At 38.3% G+C, this 18,410-nt stretch overlaps 2 protein-coding genes across 5 annotated transcripts in view; both read right to left on the bottom strand.

Moving 5' to 3' along the window:
* spidr (scaffold protein involved in DNA repair) overlaps nucleotides 1-3,609 on the bottom strand; it is a 30,059-nt gene extending 26,450 nt beyond the window's left edge. For both annotated transcript variants that reach the window (XM_026374284.1, XM_026374285.1), the window contains exons 1-5: nucleotides 3,416-3,609; nucleotides 2,480-2,635; nucleotides 2,239-2,302; nucleotides 1,227-1,418; nucleotides 986-1,128 (exon numbers count right to left, since the gene is read on the bottom strand). In XM_026374284.1, coding sequence (XP_026230069.1) covers nucleotides 986-1,128; nucleotides 1,227-1,418; nucleotides 2,239-2,302; nucleotides 2,480-2,635; nucleotides 3,416-3,430 — 570 coding nt within the window. In that variant the 5' untranslated portion in view covers nucleotides 3,431-3,609. The remainder of the gene's footprint in view (nucleotides 1-985; nucleotides 1,129-1,226; nucleotides 1,419-2,238; nucleotides 2,303-2,479; nucleotides 2,636-3,415) is intronic.
* A 561-nt stretch (nucleotides 3,610-4,170) lies between these two features.
* Nucleotides 4,171-17,536, bottom strand: mapre2 (microtubule-associated protein, RP/EB family, member 2). Of its 3 annotated transcripts, XM_026374224.1 has the most exons (8): nucleotides 17,433-17,487; nucleotides 14,699-14,795; nucleotides 8,512-8,639; nucleotides 7,741-7,886; nucleotides 7,408-7,624; nucleotides 6,996-7,141; nucleotides 5,703-5,861; nucleotides 4,171-5,571 (listed from the first exon to the last, which is right to left on the bottom strand). In XM_026374224.1, the coding sequence occupies exons 3-8, from the start codon at nucleotides 8,630-8,632 to the stop codon at nucleotides 5,479-5,481; spliced, it is 882 nt and encodes a 293-aa protein (XP_026230009.1). In that variant the 5' UTR covers nucleotides 8,633-8,639; nucleotides 14,699-14,795; nucleotides 17,433-17,487; the 3' UTR covers nucleotides 4,171-5,478. The 3 variants fall into 3 exon arrangements, with proteins under 3 accessions (XP_026230009.1, XP_026230008.1, XP_026230007.1); XM_026374223.1 differs by lacking the exon at nucleotides 14,699-14,795 and having other exon boundaries at nucleotides 17,433-17,536; XM_026374222.1 differs by lacking the exons at nucleotides 14,699-14,795; nucleotides 17,433-17,487 and adding an exon at nucleotides 11,614-11,901.
* Nucleotides 17,537-18,410: the final 874 nt, after the last annotated feature.

The raw sequence follows: 18,410 nt of genomic DNA, 5'->3' as shown, positions 1-18,410 counted from the left end.
GTATCATCTACAACAAAGACTATAGGATTAACAAATTCTGTATAATGACAGCAGCAACATTTGAAAAGATGGAATAATTAAATGTTTGTCAATTTGATTGACAATAATGTAATAGTCCATATAAACAATACATTTTTCTGTGTGTGTTGCAGTATTACAGCATTTAACCTACCTAAGATGGGAACTATAAAATTATTTCTTTCATTTAATTTTAAGATTCAACAACAGTTGAAGTTTAATCTTTATACATCATCAAATTAGATTAGATTAGATTAGATTTATGTTATAATATGTGCTTTAAATAAGTGAATATGTGGCAGCTTGTCCTTTTAGACTCTCTCAGTGTTTTATTACTATCCCTGCTTGTGAACTTTGACAGTCTGGAACATAACCTGAATCTAGAAAGTGCTCTGTGCAGTTGCTGGTTTCAGCCTATGAGGCCCTCCAAGGATATTAGTAAGTAACTCTAATACTCCACCTAGTGGAGCATCGGCTAAGAATACGATCGCAACAAATTAAAAGTAAAATAAAGCATAACACCATAAGTATTTTTATACTAAGCAAAAAATAAAAAGAAACATGAAACAAACATAATCATTCCAAGCTGTGCAGGACAAAATGAAAGTTCATCAGGTTTAATACTCATGGACAGAATAATATATCTGGTGTGTCTCTGCACTCAAAAGTACTGACACATGTATATTCCTTAGATACTATGAGCACTGGCAGTCAACTAAAACACGTTGGTGTGAATTAGCTAGAGGGAGTTTAAGAAGGTTTATAGTGACTCCTAGTGTCCCTTAACACAAATATCACCCAACAACTCAGAGAAAAAGGCCACAGTACAGACCAGTGTGGATCAGATGTAGTATCTGTTTTATGCACTAATGCAGATTATACTTTGGAAACGTTTGGAAACTGCTGGTTATAAATAATAAGCAAATTTAAACAACAGAAAAAAAATTCAAAAGCACATTTTACTCACATTCGTAGGTTTACCGGTGAAGTCTTGCGGCTTTTCCTCGTCTGACTCTGACTCACAGTCAGAGATCTGCTGTCCACTGTCCCTCTCACCATCTTCCTCAGATTCATCTAGATCACTGTATGTGTCTATAACAGGAAGGTCATCTTAAAAAAAAAAAAGAAAAGAAAAGAAAAGGCTAATTAGCACAATTGCAGAACCAATTACATCCCTGCTTGTGACGGCAGATGTATCTGCTGTGTACCTTTATGTGAGGTGAGCATACGTAGTGCTCTGCTGTACGACTGAATTTGAGCGGTGGGTCTCGCTGGTCTCTGCGGTGCAACAACTCTAGACAGTTGCTGCTCCTGGGTCTCATTTTCAGACTGTTCACCGTCACTCGAGCTCCACACAATATGCACCTGGTCCTCATCACAATGAGAAGCACCACTCTGCACTGGGAAAACATATAAAAGATAATCCTTTGAGAAATATACATTTTCTAGAGACACTTTTCATTTAACATGCAATCAAAAATCCAAAATTCAAGACAGATGCCTTTATTAAACTGTCTAAAGCTCAGTTGGACAGGATTAATTTCTTAAGAGGAGGGTAGTGATTATAATATTATCCGTCCTGGTCTGATATTTGATGTGTACTGGCTAAACCTCCAGTAATTTACATTGTGTCTGGTGATATGTCTCTGTATTTCCAAATGCATCTCTTTTTTTTCTGCTGTTCTACATCCTTTAGTGAAATGACAGTAACAATCATTAAGTCAAGAATATTTTTTTCTAATTTGATCAATGAAAACATACCAGCACCAATTCGCTATTTAAGAAAAAGTTCTGCAGTAACTTTTTGTTATGAGATGGACTCTTCATGTCTATTACAAATGGTATCCTAAAGCTTAAACTCCTGGTGAGAATGGTGAGTTAAATGATCAACTTAATTCAAGGTCTATCTGAAAATAGAATAAGGAAACTCTGACTAGAAATGCAATGCCAGCTTTCAGTTCTTAGTGTTTAAATTACGTTTTGTTCTGTACTAAGACATTTCACACTCAGTCCTTGAAGGAATTTTATGTTCAGCCAACACCAACAAATGCTTTATGAAGGGTGTGGACATTACAGTGCTTGTAGTTAATTTAAAATGTGTCCTCCTGAGAAAACCCACAATAGGATTACAATGATTGATGATAAATAAAAACATCACTACATTGTGAGGCCCTAATAACCACTGTGCTTGAAATTTAATAAGCCTGCAGAAGAAATTACCTAAACCCGGGGCCTTTGCCAACTTTCTTATGACAGATGGTTTCCTCCCTGATGAGTTGAGGTTCTAAAATACAAAACAAAAGGTTTTAATGGTACTGTCCACCAGGGGGAAGACATATACAGCACTCACACTCCTAATATGTAAATACAATCTCTGACTTTCCTTCTACTGTTATTTAAAGCATAATAAAGTGACTGCAGATAAGCTGAACACACTTAAAATAACGTTACTGATCTTTACCTCTGGAGTGTCTAAGAAACTGTCTCCACACTTCTCCCAACTCTTGGCTGAAGACACGGATGAAAGTGATGATGGATTTCTCCCCACTTTTTGTTCACCACTCTCGACGTCATCCGGAAAGAAAACACACTTTAAATCCTTGGAGTATCGTTTGCGCTGCAGAAAACAGTCAACAGAGAGGTTAAGCTGAGTGAAAGGAGTGAAAAGTTAGTGCTAATGTAGGTTAGCCCAAGTTTGTGCCACTCGTGTGTGGCTAACCAAAGCTAATAGTTGGTTTCTCAGATTAATATCTGCCGAAAAACGCAGACCGAAACACTTGTCGCGACTATGGCAATATTTTCAAAATCCCAAGGGACTTATCTAACCATCCGGGTGAAAAAAGATTTCGTCCAGTGCACGATAAAAATAATTTCAATCCGTTTCCCCAAGTTGTTCCTCCGTTTTCTATCTAGTAGGCCGCTATCTATGTTTTGATTCGGAAGTACAATGGCTGGCGTTACTTGAGAAATCAATTAAAAAACATTTGTCATCATTTGACAGACTAAATTTATTATCATCCAGATGTTTAGAAGACTCTTTGAGTAATCTATATACACCTTCAAAACTACAGCAAGTGTTTTACAACGACCATCTGGGACTTTTAAACATCTACAGTGAACTTTTACAGGACCCGTTAACCTACGTGACATTAGACATAACGATACATTAGCATTGGGATGGATTATGTACCAGCACTTCAGTGTTACGTTAACATATGAATTAAAAACAGCAGTGAGTGACTGTGTGGCGTTAATTTAATGCATGACAGACAGGTACAGTCCACTCAGGTGTGGGCAGGAGCGGATAACATTGCTAAGGCTAACTAGCCGGTGAAGCTCACGTTAACATGGCTAGCAAGTAAGCTAACGCTAGCTAGCGAGCGAGTGGCTTTCTTACCTTTCTGGAAGACATTGCGACCGAATAAAGTACGTTTAAAGCACTGCAACTGTTTACTAAACGCCATATAACGTTAATAAAATCTGTCTCATTAACCCATCTTGGACAAGTGGCGGTTTGCCCTATGCAATCTCTCTAGTCTGAAAATAAAACAAACTATCATTAGGAACAAACTTGTTGAGGTTGCACAATTTCCAAAGGGGTGTGCTTGATTACACAACAGCATGGACCGCAGGCGGGCGGTGTGTGTGTGGATGAAGGTTTACTTTGAGTGATGGAAAGTAACTGTATACATGTCAAGTCCAATTTGTAGTACTTATAGGCAACTTTACCTAAATTCATCAATTATCTGCTTCTTTATAAAAGTTCTGCAATCAAAATATTACAACTAATACTATTTATTATACGGAATAACTCATTTTTAGTATTTTATTATTATGTAGATAGTATTATTGGTCACTAATGTAATAATGTGTAGGCTACTGAAAGTGGAGCAACCACTAAGAATTTTAAATGATCTTGAGTGTGTTGATCTAAAATCAAATGCTGCTTAAATGTTTATGCATCATTAAATCCTACTTAGTTCACTTGGGTTCGATTGCAGGAATTATGTTTGTTTAATTTTACTTAAACACTATGTGTATGCACAAAGCAAATGTAAACTGGTTTAAACTTTATGACATTACTGAGATAAAATAAAACTTCAGCTAGCTGCTGCTGACCGGTCATCGTAGAGTGACATGACAACCCTCCCGTGGGCTCAAAACATAATTTTATTACAGCAAATCCATCCGAGTCTCAACATCTTTCAAACAGCAGGTTAAACATACAAAAGCTCACTTAATGTACTTGTTTTTTATTAAATATGTAAAAAGCAGGTCAAGTTATTCACAAATAAAATGCAAACATGCAACACGTTTTTTTGGGGAATGCATAAGTGGGACATGAAAAAAACAAAAAAAAAAACATTTACCATTCATTAATTATTGACAGTACATGTTTACATTCTTTTTCATTTACACAATAATATGACTAAAGCGTAACGGTGCACTGCCCAGTTCAGTATTAGTAAATGCAATATTAAGAAAGGGTATACAATGTACTTACTGGAATATAGCATGGCAAATTACTCGGTGAACCAACTCAGCTCCCTAAGACCTGTGGTTTTGAAAAACTCTCAAACAAACAGCTGAAATCTGGACAGACAAGTTCCAGCTCTGGTTCAAAACTTAAAATGCTGCATCATAATAAGACTAGTCCACAATATTGTTTCTTCCTTCCCTATGTTTATGGCATACCAAGTAAACTACCAAACCACCTCGTGTAGAGTGAATAACACATTGTTGAGCACACTGATTATCTGAAATCTTGTCTATTTGTGAAGATAGTTGTCAAACAGTCATACCTTGGTATTAAACTACATTTTATTCACAATTCATCAACTGTACTGTCCTCCTTCATGAGGATGCAATTCAGAATCCTGCGCTATTCCTAAGGCTTAATAATAATAAATATGGTGAGGGTCCATGGACAGATTGTCCAGTACAGAGTCAAATGTCAGTGCAACATGTGGAAGGAGGTTAAATAAGAGCTACTACGAGCCCTTTCAGGGCTTTTCTTATTGCATTCTTGTGATTAATATTGTTGATATGCAAAATAAAAACAACATAAAATAAAAGGACAGAAGCTGGGAAGATAATACTTGCACTGACAGGTAAGTGTTACCTGTAGAAACTTCAGCATTTCGTCACACCTACTGTAGGATTTGAATTGATTTTCGACCCACACAGTCCTTGGAAACTTCTGTGATGGTCTGAGCTTGTCTGCTGGTGGAGGTCGTCACCACAAACCTGCCACAGCAGTTCACCAAAAGTCACGAAAAAACATCGAGCAGAGGGATACAAAAAATAAAAACGGTGATGGTGCTTCTATTCTGGAGGTTGCTTCATGTGCTCAGTCTCAGAGAGAACAAAATAAACCATGAGGAAAAATTAAAATCCTTTAACAGTTCTCACATATTAAAAACATGGGTCTAACTGCAGTGAGGCATGATGGGATGGCAGTCAGTATTCATCCTGTTCCTCCTGCTGATCATCTGGTGCTTCCTCGTGGGCTTGCTGGTCCACTTCCTGTCCGTCACCCAACTCTGCTCTTTCCTACAAAGGAACATAAAGGGTGGTCACACACAAACATAAAACTGGGACTCATTTTACTGGTGTACACTGCTGTCAGGAATCAAAAAACTGCACTGATTCCTGTTCAGATCAGTTTAGAATCACACACTGACCTGTTCGTCTGAGGCATAGAGGACCTCCATTAGCCGCTCAACAAACGGAGCATTTTCTTCACCCTGTTCCTGGCACAGCAGCTCCACCTCTCGCAGTTTGCTGAAGTAGTAGTCCCTCTCCTTCTCCACCCCTTCCAGTGCCAACTTTAGTGTGTTCACCTACAAAAATAACTTTTGTTATTTTTTACATTTGATGTCAAACACTTCAGCGACAGAAAAGCAACAGGTACGAGATGAGCAGCCACAAGATAGCCTTAAGAAAACAAACACAGATTTGCATTGAACTGATTGAACTGTAGCATGTTGAATGAGTCAGAGACAAATTACACATCAGCATAAATAAGACTAGAGTATTCCTTAACTGATACAAGTTGTCTAAAGTGCACAAATCACATGTAACTAGAGTAAGAGAGTTAGTCTGTGGACTGGAACTCAGTATTTACTGTTGAGATAATTTATTGATCAGTTATTGTTTACTAAAAACATTATGTTGAAACAAATGTTAGGACTTCACTGCAGTTAAAGGAGGGTTTTAAAAATGTTCAGGTCTTTTTCAGGAGGTATTTTCTCCTGCTGTAACACTGAAACAGGTTTTACTTCCTGTAACCATTTCTCCCACAAGGTGATGATATGAAAGTGATGGCGCATTAAATCCACAGTTCTCCCTTCATGCAAAAATGTATAAATTAAGTATGTAGTATAAATTTAATTTGTAAAAACATGTTATGTTATCTCACAGTGAAACACCTACATAATTTCCATGTGGCTTCTGTTTTACTGGATTATGTCAAACATTGCAGCTTAAATCTACTCAGCTGTGTAGTATATACAAAAAGCTTTTATACCTCATTAAATCACAGTGGATGTAAATAAGATTTCACAACATCACATCAACATTTTTCCATATGTAAAATTAGTCATATTAGCAGACCTATATAAATTATATTATAATCCAGCAATAGCACCATGACAAGCATAAACTATATACAGGTTCCATGTCTTCCACTGTTTAGTTTTCAATATGAATTGTCATTTCCTTATTTGTGTAAATCAGTAGAAGTGTGGAGAAGAGATCTTCAAGACTTGGTCCATAAATCCAAGTATTTCTGTGAACACCACTGTTCTATCACTGGTCACAGAGGCAATCATTGAAGTTTAATCATGACCACAGATGATGCTGGAAGGAGGAATGTGGGCAACACGGAGAACTGACTGTGGTGAATGCTTTAAAAAAACTGAATACATTTCGATTTCTTCCTGTCTGACTACCAGAAGTGATATGTTTAAGTATACCTGCTCAGTGAGATGTGTGACCTGTGCTTCCAGTTCTTTCTCTCCTTTTGCAGGAGTTGGTGCAGCTACAGGGATCTTTTTGGCCGATGAGGGTCTGGATGTCGGTGTTGAGGACTTGGGGGTTGTAGAGCTTGACCTTGATGCTCCTGCAGCAAATTTAAAAAGTATTTTATTCAGTTTATTTTATTCTTGACCGACGCCCTAAAGCAAATCTTACAACACAGATGTGTGAAATATTAAATATATTTAACAGAGTGACAAGTTCCTCCATTTCACCACAATCATTAATATTAGAAAGACTCATTGTCATTTCAGAAAAAACTGTATAAACTGAAAAACATTTGCAAATAAAAATCACCAAAATCAGCATGAGTCATTTGTAACCTTCAGTTACTTAAGTGATGAATCTTACCTGCAGTAGGGGAGCTGGCTGCATGGTGGGACTTCTTTGGCAAGTTGAAGATCTGCTCACCAGGATCAGGTGGGGGAATGGCATCCTGACCCTGTCTGGCTGCAACTGGGTCATACTCTTTACCATCGTAATTGGCATCAAAGAACTTCTTAAACCACTGGATGAAATCAAGATTGTCCTGAAACCTCCCTTTAACCAGTTTCTCCACAGGAATAATCTGAATCGAGGAAAACAAGGTTAAATAATAAGAATATAAAGTCAATAATATTAATTTAAGTTTAGTGCGCTGTTGTTTAGTTACAACAGAACCAAACTAAAAGCTAGGACACCCACCTTGTCCACATTCATCCTTTTGAAGGATGCCTGCAACAGTTTGAAATTGTGAATATACTCGTGCTCCAATTTGGCTTGAAACTTGACCTTCTTAAGACTGATGCAGCCAGGGAAGAGCAGATCCATGAACTGGCAATAGGCAGCACCTAAACATGTAATAAAATATCAGTTTAGTGCATGAGTCCTTGCTGGAAGCTACAGGAAATTGACCAGGTTTAATTTGTGTGCCTGCCCTAGTAATACAAAAATCCCCTGGAATAACTAAATGCCTGGAAGTCCACATCTCTGACCCTGTTTCCTTAAAAAGAAAACTATTATGGCAACACAGGTAATATTAACTGAGGCCTGGTTAGGCTTTTATTCATTTCAAAATAGGACACCAGCCTAACCTGGTAGTAGGTAAGTGGTAGCTATCAGATAGAACTCGCGTAAATCCAACTAGAGAGCACGTAAGAAAAAATCTGCATTAAAAAAGGAACCTGTGTGAGTGTGTAAATCTCTCTGTGCAGGCAGAGCGTTATTGAAATGGGATTACTTGGTCACAGCAGGAGAACACGGCAAGCTACACGTTTATTTATAGCCGGCAAGAGGTGAGCATGTTTCTACACGTTGCTTTAACTGCCGGCTTACACTCAAAACTATCTGTAGTTTTTCAAAGGTGAAGATGTAATCGCTAAAACATGCTTCCCATTTCAAACAGCCTCTCTGACACGTGCAATGCAAGAGGGAAGAGGAAATGATGAAACGGGAAGTCTTGCCCTCCGTTCTTACCTGAGGAGAGCTGCTCCACTTTCGTATAGTTTAGGCAGAGAATATCATTAACCCAGGCAGTAATGTCATGCCTGCTCATAGTCTCCTGGGTTATTGAGGTAGAATATACGTTGACCGCCATCCCCCAACTGCAAAAGAAAAACAGTAAAACTCAAAAACAGTGTGCTGCATTATTTTCTTCACCCGCCTCTTTTCTCACCCTGATGCTCCCATCACTCTGGAACAAGGTAAATCTGGACTCATCAGACCACATGACCTTCTTCCACTGGACAGTTCCTAAACCAGTTTTAGCAGTTTCATCAATCTCCTTAGATGTTTTCTTTTCTTGATTCATGACAATAATTTGAACCTTCTAAAATTTAAAATCTTTTCGACCACAGGGTGTTTCTTCTGACATGGTTGTTTAAGAAATGAAAAGCTACTCTCTGTATCAGTTGGGGTTAAATAACTTGTTGCCAGCTGAAACATAATCATCCATGCAGTAATTATCCTAAGGGAGGCTCTTACCTATTTGCTTAGTTAAATCCAGGTGGTGACAAATGTCAAAAGAATGCAACTGTACATGGTATTGACTGGCTGTACTGATTTCTATTCAAAGTAACATACAAATCAGATCATATCACATTCACCTCTTCACATTTCTCTCTTCCATTGGAAACCACACAGTGAGGCTACATGCGTGCTATGATCTTTAGCATTTAACAACATGGATAGACTGACCCATGAAGAAGCCCAGCGGCAAAAGTAAGTATGGGCTTTTACCAACACTCGACCCCTCAGTGCAGCATGTGAGCAGTACTGGTATCCACTCTCCACACTGGGAGTGTAACCCAGTATGCCCGCTGAGCACAGTGCACAACCTGTCACACAGTATTAGGGAAACAATGATGTGAAGTAGACATAGCTCCTGCAAGGACACAACTTATTTTAAAAAATATAAAGCTGATCATGTCGGCTGAATAAGGTGTGAACCAAAATTATCTCATGATAAAGTTTTATGTCGAGAATTACTTAATTCATCTTTTGAACAACTTTTCTGTAAGAAATGACTCAAATCAGGTGATAATTATAATTATAATCATTTTTGCCAATTCATCTTTCTTTTCATTTAGCCGATTAGCAAATCATGTATGGCTGTGAAAATGTTTGGCAAGTTTGGCTGTAGGTATTTTAAACCATTTTAAAATACATTCAAAATACTCTCTTTTTCTAGAAAAATGTCTCTCTGCACATTACATCATAAATCGTCTTTGCTCAGGAAACAAATAGTATACAGAGTATGGTGATAATACGGCTTTGCTATTTTAATATCAGGTATCAGACCCTGTTTGTTTTTATGTCTGGGACCCTTTAATTTGATTTTACCAGCAGAGTAAACAAAGCCTGCTGCAAAGTCTGATTAGAAAGATGTTGCAGAAAGACCTTCTGAGCATAATCTGACCAAGTTATAACAACTTTTCACAACTTAATTGATCACATTGAGAAATTTGCACTTTATCAGTTGTACAGAGACAAAAGTTCATTAGAAGTTTGCCTGTCATCATAGGTGAGATTCCCCTTTTTTTTTTTTTTAACGCAACAAACAGTTTATGTTTGGGAGCCAAATACTAATTGTTTGACCATGACAAACACCACTCATTTATTAATTAATTGCAGGTTCAGTACAGACACTGTATATTCTGTACCTTCTGTCACCTGTTTCAGAGATTTTCCGATGCAGTTTGTTTTACTGTGTAACGTAATACGTTTCACCAAAATCAACATAGCTCAGTCAAAAAAATTTTAGGAGCACAAATATCAAACATTTGATGGTTACAGCATTTCATAAGTTTATATGGAAATAATTTCGATTATATTGGGATTTGGACCGAAACCACAGAGATACAAAGCATATTTAAGATGTGAAGAACTCCCTTAGCAATTGTGACTATATTCAGCAGATTACTAAATAAATACAATAATCATTTGTTGCATCTGCGATACAGTTCAACAGCACCACAAACTACAGCTTCCAAAATGATCCCACACTGAAACCAAGAGCTTCAGTAAGCACACAACAGTCTCACATGGATTTACTGCAGAACTGTTATTAAACTGCATTAGTTTTAGCATTTTGTTTTTTTACATACTACAATAAAGTCAGTCATGCTCATTATATACAGCAAAGTAGTTTGCAGTTCCTCCACAAAAATGAACACTGCAGCATGAGAGGGAGCAGCAGGACATCTGCATTAAAACACCCTCTTATGGGATCATGGCAGCCACTAATATGGTATTAAATCATGCTAAATCATCATGGTCGTCACCATCCACAGGCAGATAACGCAGGATAATAACACATCATCATCAAAACCGAGCTATCGCAGCATTGCAGGAGCGCAGCCTCGGTTGAATGACTCTCTGGGAAGGAAGGAAGGAAGGAAACTGGGCCAGCCGATCTCATGTCAACAAAGCGGATGTATGTGCTGCAGCTAGCACGCTTTGTTAGCCGGGCAGGGATAGCCTGCCTGCCTGCCTGCCAGCCGACACCAGGGCTGGGGCGGACGCCTGGATCCGCACGGGGGTGGAAGCGGGTTTGTGCAGCAGGTAATGAAGCGCTATACGCAAAACGCACACCAGTCGTGACATTAGTGACTATTATGTGACTGAAGTATCAAGTCACGATGGGAATATTCTAGCAGGAGCAGCAGGAGCAGCAGCAGCAGCAGGGGCGGCTGCCCGTGTATTCCTGTCACTTGACAGAGCTGCACCGTTTCAACCCACTCCTCCAAAATCTGCCTGTGCCATTGCGCACCAGCACAGTTGGCAACACTACAGTGAGGCGGCCAGTCATTTGTAGCTGCTTTATGTAAGCTGAAGGGGGGGATTTTTTGAGCCATCTTGAGAGGGATTTATTCCACAGTCTGAGCTAACATGACAGGAGACTGGGAGACAACACAGGGAAAAATAGCGGATGTGTGCAAAGCAAACCCGACACACGTCCAGCAGGAGGGCCAGACTGCAGGTTTCAGTCTGCAGCACTCTTGTATTTTATATGATCTTTGTTTTTTTTTTTCCGTCTTCTTCTTGCTTCAAATCAAATGCGACATTACACGGATTTACCTGTAGGCGCGCTCTCCCCGCACTGTATTTTTCCTGTAAGGAATGATGTTGGTTCCGTTGTCCGGGACGATGTCGTTGTTATTCTCTCCATTTGGGGAAAGGGCTTGGGTGGGACCGGGCATTTGGGTTTCTGAAATGTTGAACAGATACTCTGTTCTCGCTCGGACCGGGAGGAAAAAAAAAAGCGACACGAACGCTGCAAATGGAAAGAAAGCGCCGCACCTCCAGCTCTTTCAGTCTCTCTCCTTATTCTTCACAAATCTCTGCCCTGATGACGTCGCTGCTCCCTGGACCACGTGACCGTCGGGGGCCTGCCTGTTCCTTATAATGGGCTATTTCAGTCCACCCAATTACATTGATCACCGGCTAAAAACACATCATTACCGCCCAGATCAATGCGTGCTGCTTAACGCTTGAGGCTTTTGAAGATGCAGATCCAACTTTGTGACGGCGAGGCCACTCATCAAATGCTCAGGGACAATCAAGTGGTCATTGTGAATGTGATTAAACAGACAATAAATAAATGAATACATAAACACAGCCCACCCAGTTTCACCTACAAGTCCTTAGATTGACCTGATCCAGAGACATAAGGTGGTGCTGATGAAAATGACCACACATGTTAAGTAGTAAATGCTGTTTCCATGGTTTTTAACCATGAGAATTAATCGTAGTGCTGTCTCCCTATTCTGCATTTATAAGCACTATATAAACAGCCAGTAAGTGATTTATAAAACACACGAGTTACATTTGTTTGCCTGCACATCTGTGGCAGCCACGGCTGGAGGCATTATGTTTTTTATTTCCTTCTGTCCCATTGTGACTCTAATATCTATGTAAAGTTGACAGTAAGGCTAATGTGACCACAACATCACAGGAAAGCCAGGAGGAAACCTCTTCAAACTTGGCACAGACACATCATTGGACTCAGTGATGAACTGGTTAGTTTTTGATGGTCACAGGTCAAAGTCACTGTGACCTCATGCATGCCCCATTCTCGTCAACACGATATCTCTGAAACGCCTTGAGGGAAATCTTCCCCATGTCTTATTCTGTCTGACCTCATTAATACTATTAATATATCATTATAGATGACAAAACTAAATAGAAGATTCTGCCAAGAAGCTGAAACCCAGAAATGTAGATGTTTCCTCTTTTTAAGATAAGATAAGATAATAATAATTTGCTAACATTTTATTGACCAAGCAAGCTGCTTCGACTGATCTGCTGGTGACTTTTTAAATAATAAAACATCAGAAAACTGCGAAAGCTGCCGTCAAATTGACCGACCAACAGTCTCGGTTATTTTTTAAAACTACAATCATTAAAGTTTGGAAAACAAAAAAATATTTGCCAAGAAGAAACCGTTCATTTTTGCTTGATAAATGCAACGGAGGTGAATGATCATTCAGCTCTAAAATGGTTATAAATTAAGAGATATTCATGTAGGGTGTAAGGATTCAGCACATATGCTGTTGTGTTTAAAACAGTCTATAAACATAAAAGTCCTGTGGTTGCTAAGCTATCTCCTGTATGTGCTTTTATACTGGTTTGTTTTGTATATGCTGCTGAGCAACCACTTTCAGAGGGACACACAACACCTCCTCATGTCATTCAAGTCTTGACTTATATATAAATGTGAATTCTCTGCTATAATTTCTCTATGTTGTAATGAAATGAAATTTCAATTTTGCCACATTAAAAGACAGATGATGTATGATTACACATCTAATATACAAATATCTATGTGTGAGTGGGCAAGCAAAGTTGCACATTGTATGCATATGGTTAGTGTAAAAGCTAATGCAGGCAAGCAGGTCATGGTATTTACAGGTAACAGACGAGAGGACAAAGTGATTAATGTCACAGCTCTTGAACAACACTGGACAGCTACTACAACAAAGCTATGACATGTTAAGCAGCTATTCATATAGCTTCAAACACTGCTAATGGAGTTTCCTTTGCAAAAACTACAGATAAAGCATTTCTATTATTCTACAATAATGTTTTATTCTGCCTATACTTTACGTTGCCACTGTATTTCTTTCATGACACCAAACTGGTCAGTTTTAATGGCCATTTAAACACAGTTAGTCTATAAAAGCAGGTAAGTCTAGCAGAAACATCTACTGTACCAAATGGTCAGATAGCACATTTGCCACTTAAGCATTTTTATATGTGAAAATGTTTCTTCTGGGTTTATTGGATTAAAGGATAAGACCAGTCATGTTCCATATTTTTACTATTTTATTTTCAAAAATTCATGTGCAAAATGGGACTGTAGTATTAAAAAAAGGAGCTCCAAAGAGTCAGAACGACTATTATATCTTTGTTCAGAGGTTGTAAAAGCGATGGTCCTTCTGACCCTCTGAGCTCCATTTGTAAGAATTACCACAGTCACAGTTTTCATAATGAAGAATCATATCACCCAGTGCAGCAGTTTGACTCACTGATGTGTTTTTAATATGAATGTTTTATATACAGAATGTTTCAACATCTTTTGTTTTATGTTTCCTCTGAAACAAGTCTATCAAGGCCTTACTACAATGGAAAGGACGTCTCTGTGTACTGGATAACGTGACAAATGACAATTAGTCGTACATTCCTGTTTTTTAATGAGATTAAAGCTGTCAAATAATCACACAGCTCTTGGTTAGGAATATGTGTGCTTTCCTAAACTGCTGACTAACACTCTAGTGCCACCAACAGACCAAAGCTGAAAACCAAATATTTTACCCAATAATACTGCCACTCAACCGTTTTGAGCTTTCTCTCTAGTACAAGTGTTCAAAAGATAACCTCAGATTATTATTATGTTATAATGACACACAACATAAAGTTTTAAGATGTTACAACACACTGTCCAACTTCCAACAGCATTTGACTGTGATCATTATTTACATTTTATAATCGGTCTCATTTATGCAAATTAAACCAACGCAGCTTTGAAAAGTCATAACAGCACTGTGGGTGATATGCGACAGACTACAGCTTAAAACAGCAAACCTTTGACCAAAACAGCAGTTAATCACCCACATATTGAAATTATCAAGGCAGTCAAAATATTCAAAATATTCAACTCTACCTTTGGAAGCTTGAGCTGTCAGCCTCGGGGGAAATATATTCTGCAGCCTTATTACCTCTACGGGGTCACAAGTACTTTGGAGTCTTAACGCAAATTCCTGCAGAACCAAATACAAAGTCCAACCAAGTGTTAATCTCATTAAAAGCCCAAAGTATGGACGTTCTTCACTAAGAACCAAAAGCATGCAGTCCTATGTTGCAACTACAGTAATGCTAAAAGCTAGATCGAACCAGACAACTGCAGCATGCAGGACACATCACAACACACAACTGCAAGGACAGAGGTCTACTTTGTATCTGATGATACGCAGCGAAAGTGTGACATGGTCAGACTTCAGTAGGGAAATCTCTGCTCTTCATATTACTGTGCAACCTCCACTTTGTTACAACTTGACATTTCCTAATCTGTAGAGTCTCAAAGTTTCATCACAGAGGTGCAGCCTGCTTTGGCTTTTTAAAAAAAGGAGAATTAATAGTTATAAACCTGCAACAAAGGTACAAGTCTGATTACCAATCAAATTAGGTAGAGGGCTATGTTGCTTGGAGATTGTTGTCTAAAGTACTGGTGAGAAATCAAGTCATGTTTGAGTTACAGATCTATGAAGCTGTACAAAAAAAAAACAAATACAATAAGACATAATTTTACATCTCTGAAAATAACTTTTCCATGAAGATGCACTTAAATGTCTTTAACTGGACAATGCAGTGTCTCACAAGATCATGTTGTCTTTCAATGACTCAAAAGTTAGGTCAAGTCTTTGGTTCTTCGGCTTGAAAATGCCTACATGCAAATGTGACAAATAGTAAAATAACAAGTGTTTAGCACTGTCGTGTCACACCTCTAAGGTCCTGGGCTTGAACCCACTGGCCAGATGTGGCCTCTCTGTGTGAAGTTCACATTGGCTTTCTTAACACTATCTAATCACATGCAAATACTTGTAGATCAACTGGCTAGACTGGCAACCTGTACCTCAAGCTGAGCTCTCCACAACCCTCTGCAGAATAAGAAGTTTACATAATGGGTAGATGGATACTTAGTTTTGTTAAATGTTACAATGCATACTGCATTTTTTGTTTCTCTCAAATGCTGCTCAGAACAATCTAAGCTTACTGTCAGTGTTATTATACTTAAACTAAGTAGCTAATTTTGTAATAACACATGCTGTAATGCTCATTTTGAAGACCTACATAAAATGTAGCTCAATACCTGTTTTGTGCTCATTTTGTCAAGATGTATGTAGGTACACTGTCAATAGAAATCAGTAAGGTTTAAGGTGAACAAGTACTTATGTGACTTTATTAAGATTTATATTATTTGTTTCACCCCTTATCACCTCTATATGCCAATATCTCCTATAAGCAGCCAAAATGGAGGAATACACAAAAGTAAAAATAACCTGTTTAGGTCCACACATAGGGTTATATATAACATTAGAGGCCTTACTGCCTATTTTAGGCTATGAAAAATATTTAAGAATCAATTAAAAAAATGTTTTAATACTTTACTAAGGCATTTCAAGCCACTGCAAACACTCAGCTGGTAATACATCAGTCATGAATGCTGACATTGTCTGTATTTCATAACTATTGGCCCCTAAATTCAACAATCGCTCTGGTGGATGGCAGCGCAGAAACACTGATCTAGATAAATGCGGCTTTGTTTTGCTCGTCTGCTAATGTTGCTGTCAATTTTGTGAGGGTGGGGCAACATGTTGGTAATGCACAATATGCTACACATCATTATCTGTTAATGCTACGTTCATGCCATTTATAGGAATAGCCAGGGCTGTGGCTGCTCTTACTACATATCTCACCAATGGCTCTCTAGCACTGGACAGTCAAGTGGGTGGGTGATGGGTGCAGCTCCACCCAGTATATCCAGCCCTCAACATTCAAAATGTAGCTGGGAGGCCACTGTTGCACTGAATGGACGTTGCATGGTTCAAATGTCTACTAGTCTGTAGGTAAAAAAGCTATTTAGGGTGCAAAATATTATTATTAAAAATGAGGGTTTTGCAGAGTCTGAGTTGTAGAAACACTTTCAGGGGATCAAAACCAACAATCTACAGAAACAAGACAATAAAATCCAGGAGCAGCGAGGAGGCTGCACTGGTCTTTACTGGTCTTACATATTGTAAGCCTTTACATACAACATGTGCTGTGGGAAACACTTTAATTAGCCATCTGAAAAGGGCAGTTTGGGGCTCTGGGGTAAAAGATCGGGCACCCCGTCTTCTTATCCTGTGTCCCCAGTGTCCCCCCCCAGCACTACTGCTCGGTCATAACTTCAGCTGTGATTGGTGATGGAGGGAGACACGACTGCTTCGGCGATTTCTCAGGATTTTTTTTTTTTTTAAGCTAATTCGCAACGAAGCAGCTAGCTGTAGTAAATGTTGTGAATGAAGCTAACTCGTGTTAGAAACAACAGTTAAACGCAATCAAACATCGTCACAGCAAAAGAGAGAGTGTATCACTAAGCAAGAGGTTACTAACGGTGACTGTAATGCGTTTTGTTCAGCTAAAAGACAAGTTACAGTAAGCTAATTTGGCTCCTGACAGCACTTTGTCAGAGTAGTGACAGCCGACATAACGTTGTGCCCTGACCCTGGGTAACATCACCGTACGAGGAAGCGACAAACACGTCAATACGCCCCAGTTTTGCGTGTACAGACTAATGTTGCAGGGTTCAAATTAATATCTACGGTTGAATTGTTCAGTAAAGTACATTTACTCACCAGTGAACTCCGATCTGCAGGTTACAAGGTGGTAAAAAAAAAGCAGTTTTCCGGCTGAGTCACCCCACCCTCAAACGCCCATTCTCGCTAGACGATGAAGGGAGAGCAAACATCTGATTGGGCAATGCTTCATCGAGGTGGCTGCTGATTGGTCCACCCCTGACATCTGTTGGGAAGTTAACCAATCACGCCTCGATGCGTTGATCATTCAGAACATCAGGCAGCATTCCGTCTCGTTAGACTGAATCATTTCATTTTTACTACTGAGAAATATGATCATAAAACACTGTTTAAAGAAGAATTCAGATAAAACCTCAGATTCAGAGGCAGAGTTTAAATAAATACCACTCTATATAAATACTCCCCCACAAAAAAAAAAAAAAAATCCTGCATTTACATGTATGGTGTTATAAATTGTACCATTGGATAATTACTAATGACGCATTCCCATGGAAACAGTATTTTAATCTTACGGCTGGTAGAAGTTGAGCTAATTATATTATAATAAATTATAATACATATTATAATTATATATAAATATAGTTATAAACAATCAATAAAACCAATTACCAACATGTTGATAATCTGTTCATTAATACAACAAAAATGATGGGAAATTTGCTGATATGTGTGTTTGTATCATTTTTATTGAATATCTGTATTTCAGAGAGTAGATGAGAACATGTGATGAGTTATCTTGGGATTTTAAAACTAGTTATGTGTATTTTGCAATTTTTTATAATGAATTAATTAATAGAAGAATGTATCATTTAAATATATATTTTGATTATATATTATTATATATTAATTTATATATTTATACATTGTTCAGCTTTAGTCAAAGCTGCATTCCTCCTTTTTTAACACCAGGGTGCAGTCATGTACTTGAAAAAGGACAAAAGAGAGCGCGAGGTATAAAAATTATATCTGGTTAATAACTATTCTAACAGAGAATATGTAATATAGAACAGATTTTTT

This window comes from Anabas testudineus, chromosome 17, assembly GCF_900324465.2.
Source record: "Anabas testudineus chromosome 17, fAnaTes1.2, whole genome shotgun sequence".
NCBI classification, from domain to species: Eukaryota; Metazoa; Chordata; class Actinopteri; order Anabantiformes; family Anabantidae; genus Anabas; species Anabas testudineus.
The sequence above is the reverse complement of the archived record's forward strand: the minus strand, read 5'-3'. Positions and strand labels throughout refer to the sequence as shown.

What these genes read in the sequence shown, in the direction of transcription:
- mapre2 (XM_026374222.1), bottom strand. Translation starts at nt 11,735, where the DNA reads ATGCCCGGTCCCACCCAAGCCCTTTCCCCAAATGGAGAGAATAACAAC. An exon ending in CGGGGAGAGCGCGCCTACAG is followed by an intron (nt 8,640 to 11,613) that starts GTAAATCCGTGT and finishes TTTCTTTTGCAG; the next exon opens with TTGGGGGATGGCGGTCAACG. An exon ending in AAAGGATGAATGTGGACAAG is followed by an intron (nt 7,625 to 7,740) that starts GTGGGTGTCCTA and finishes TCCTCGATTCAG; the next exon opens with ATTATTCCTGTGGAGAAACT.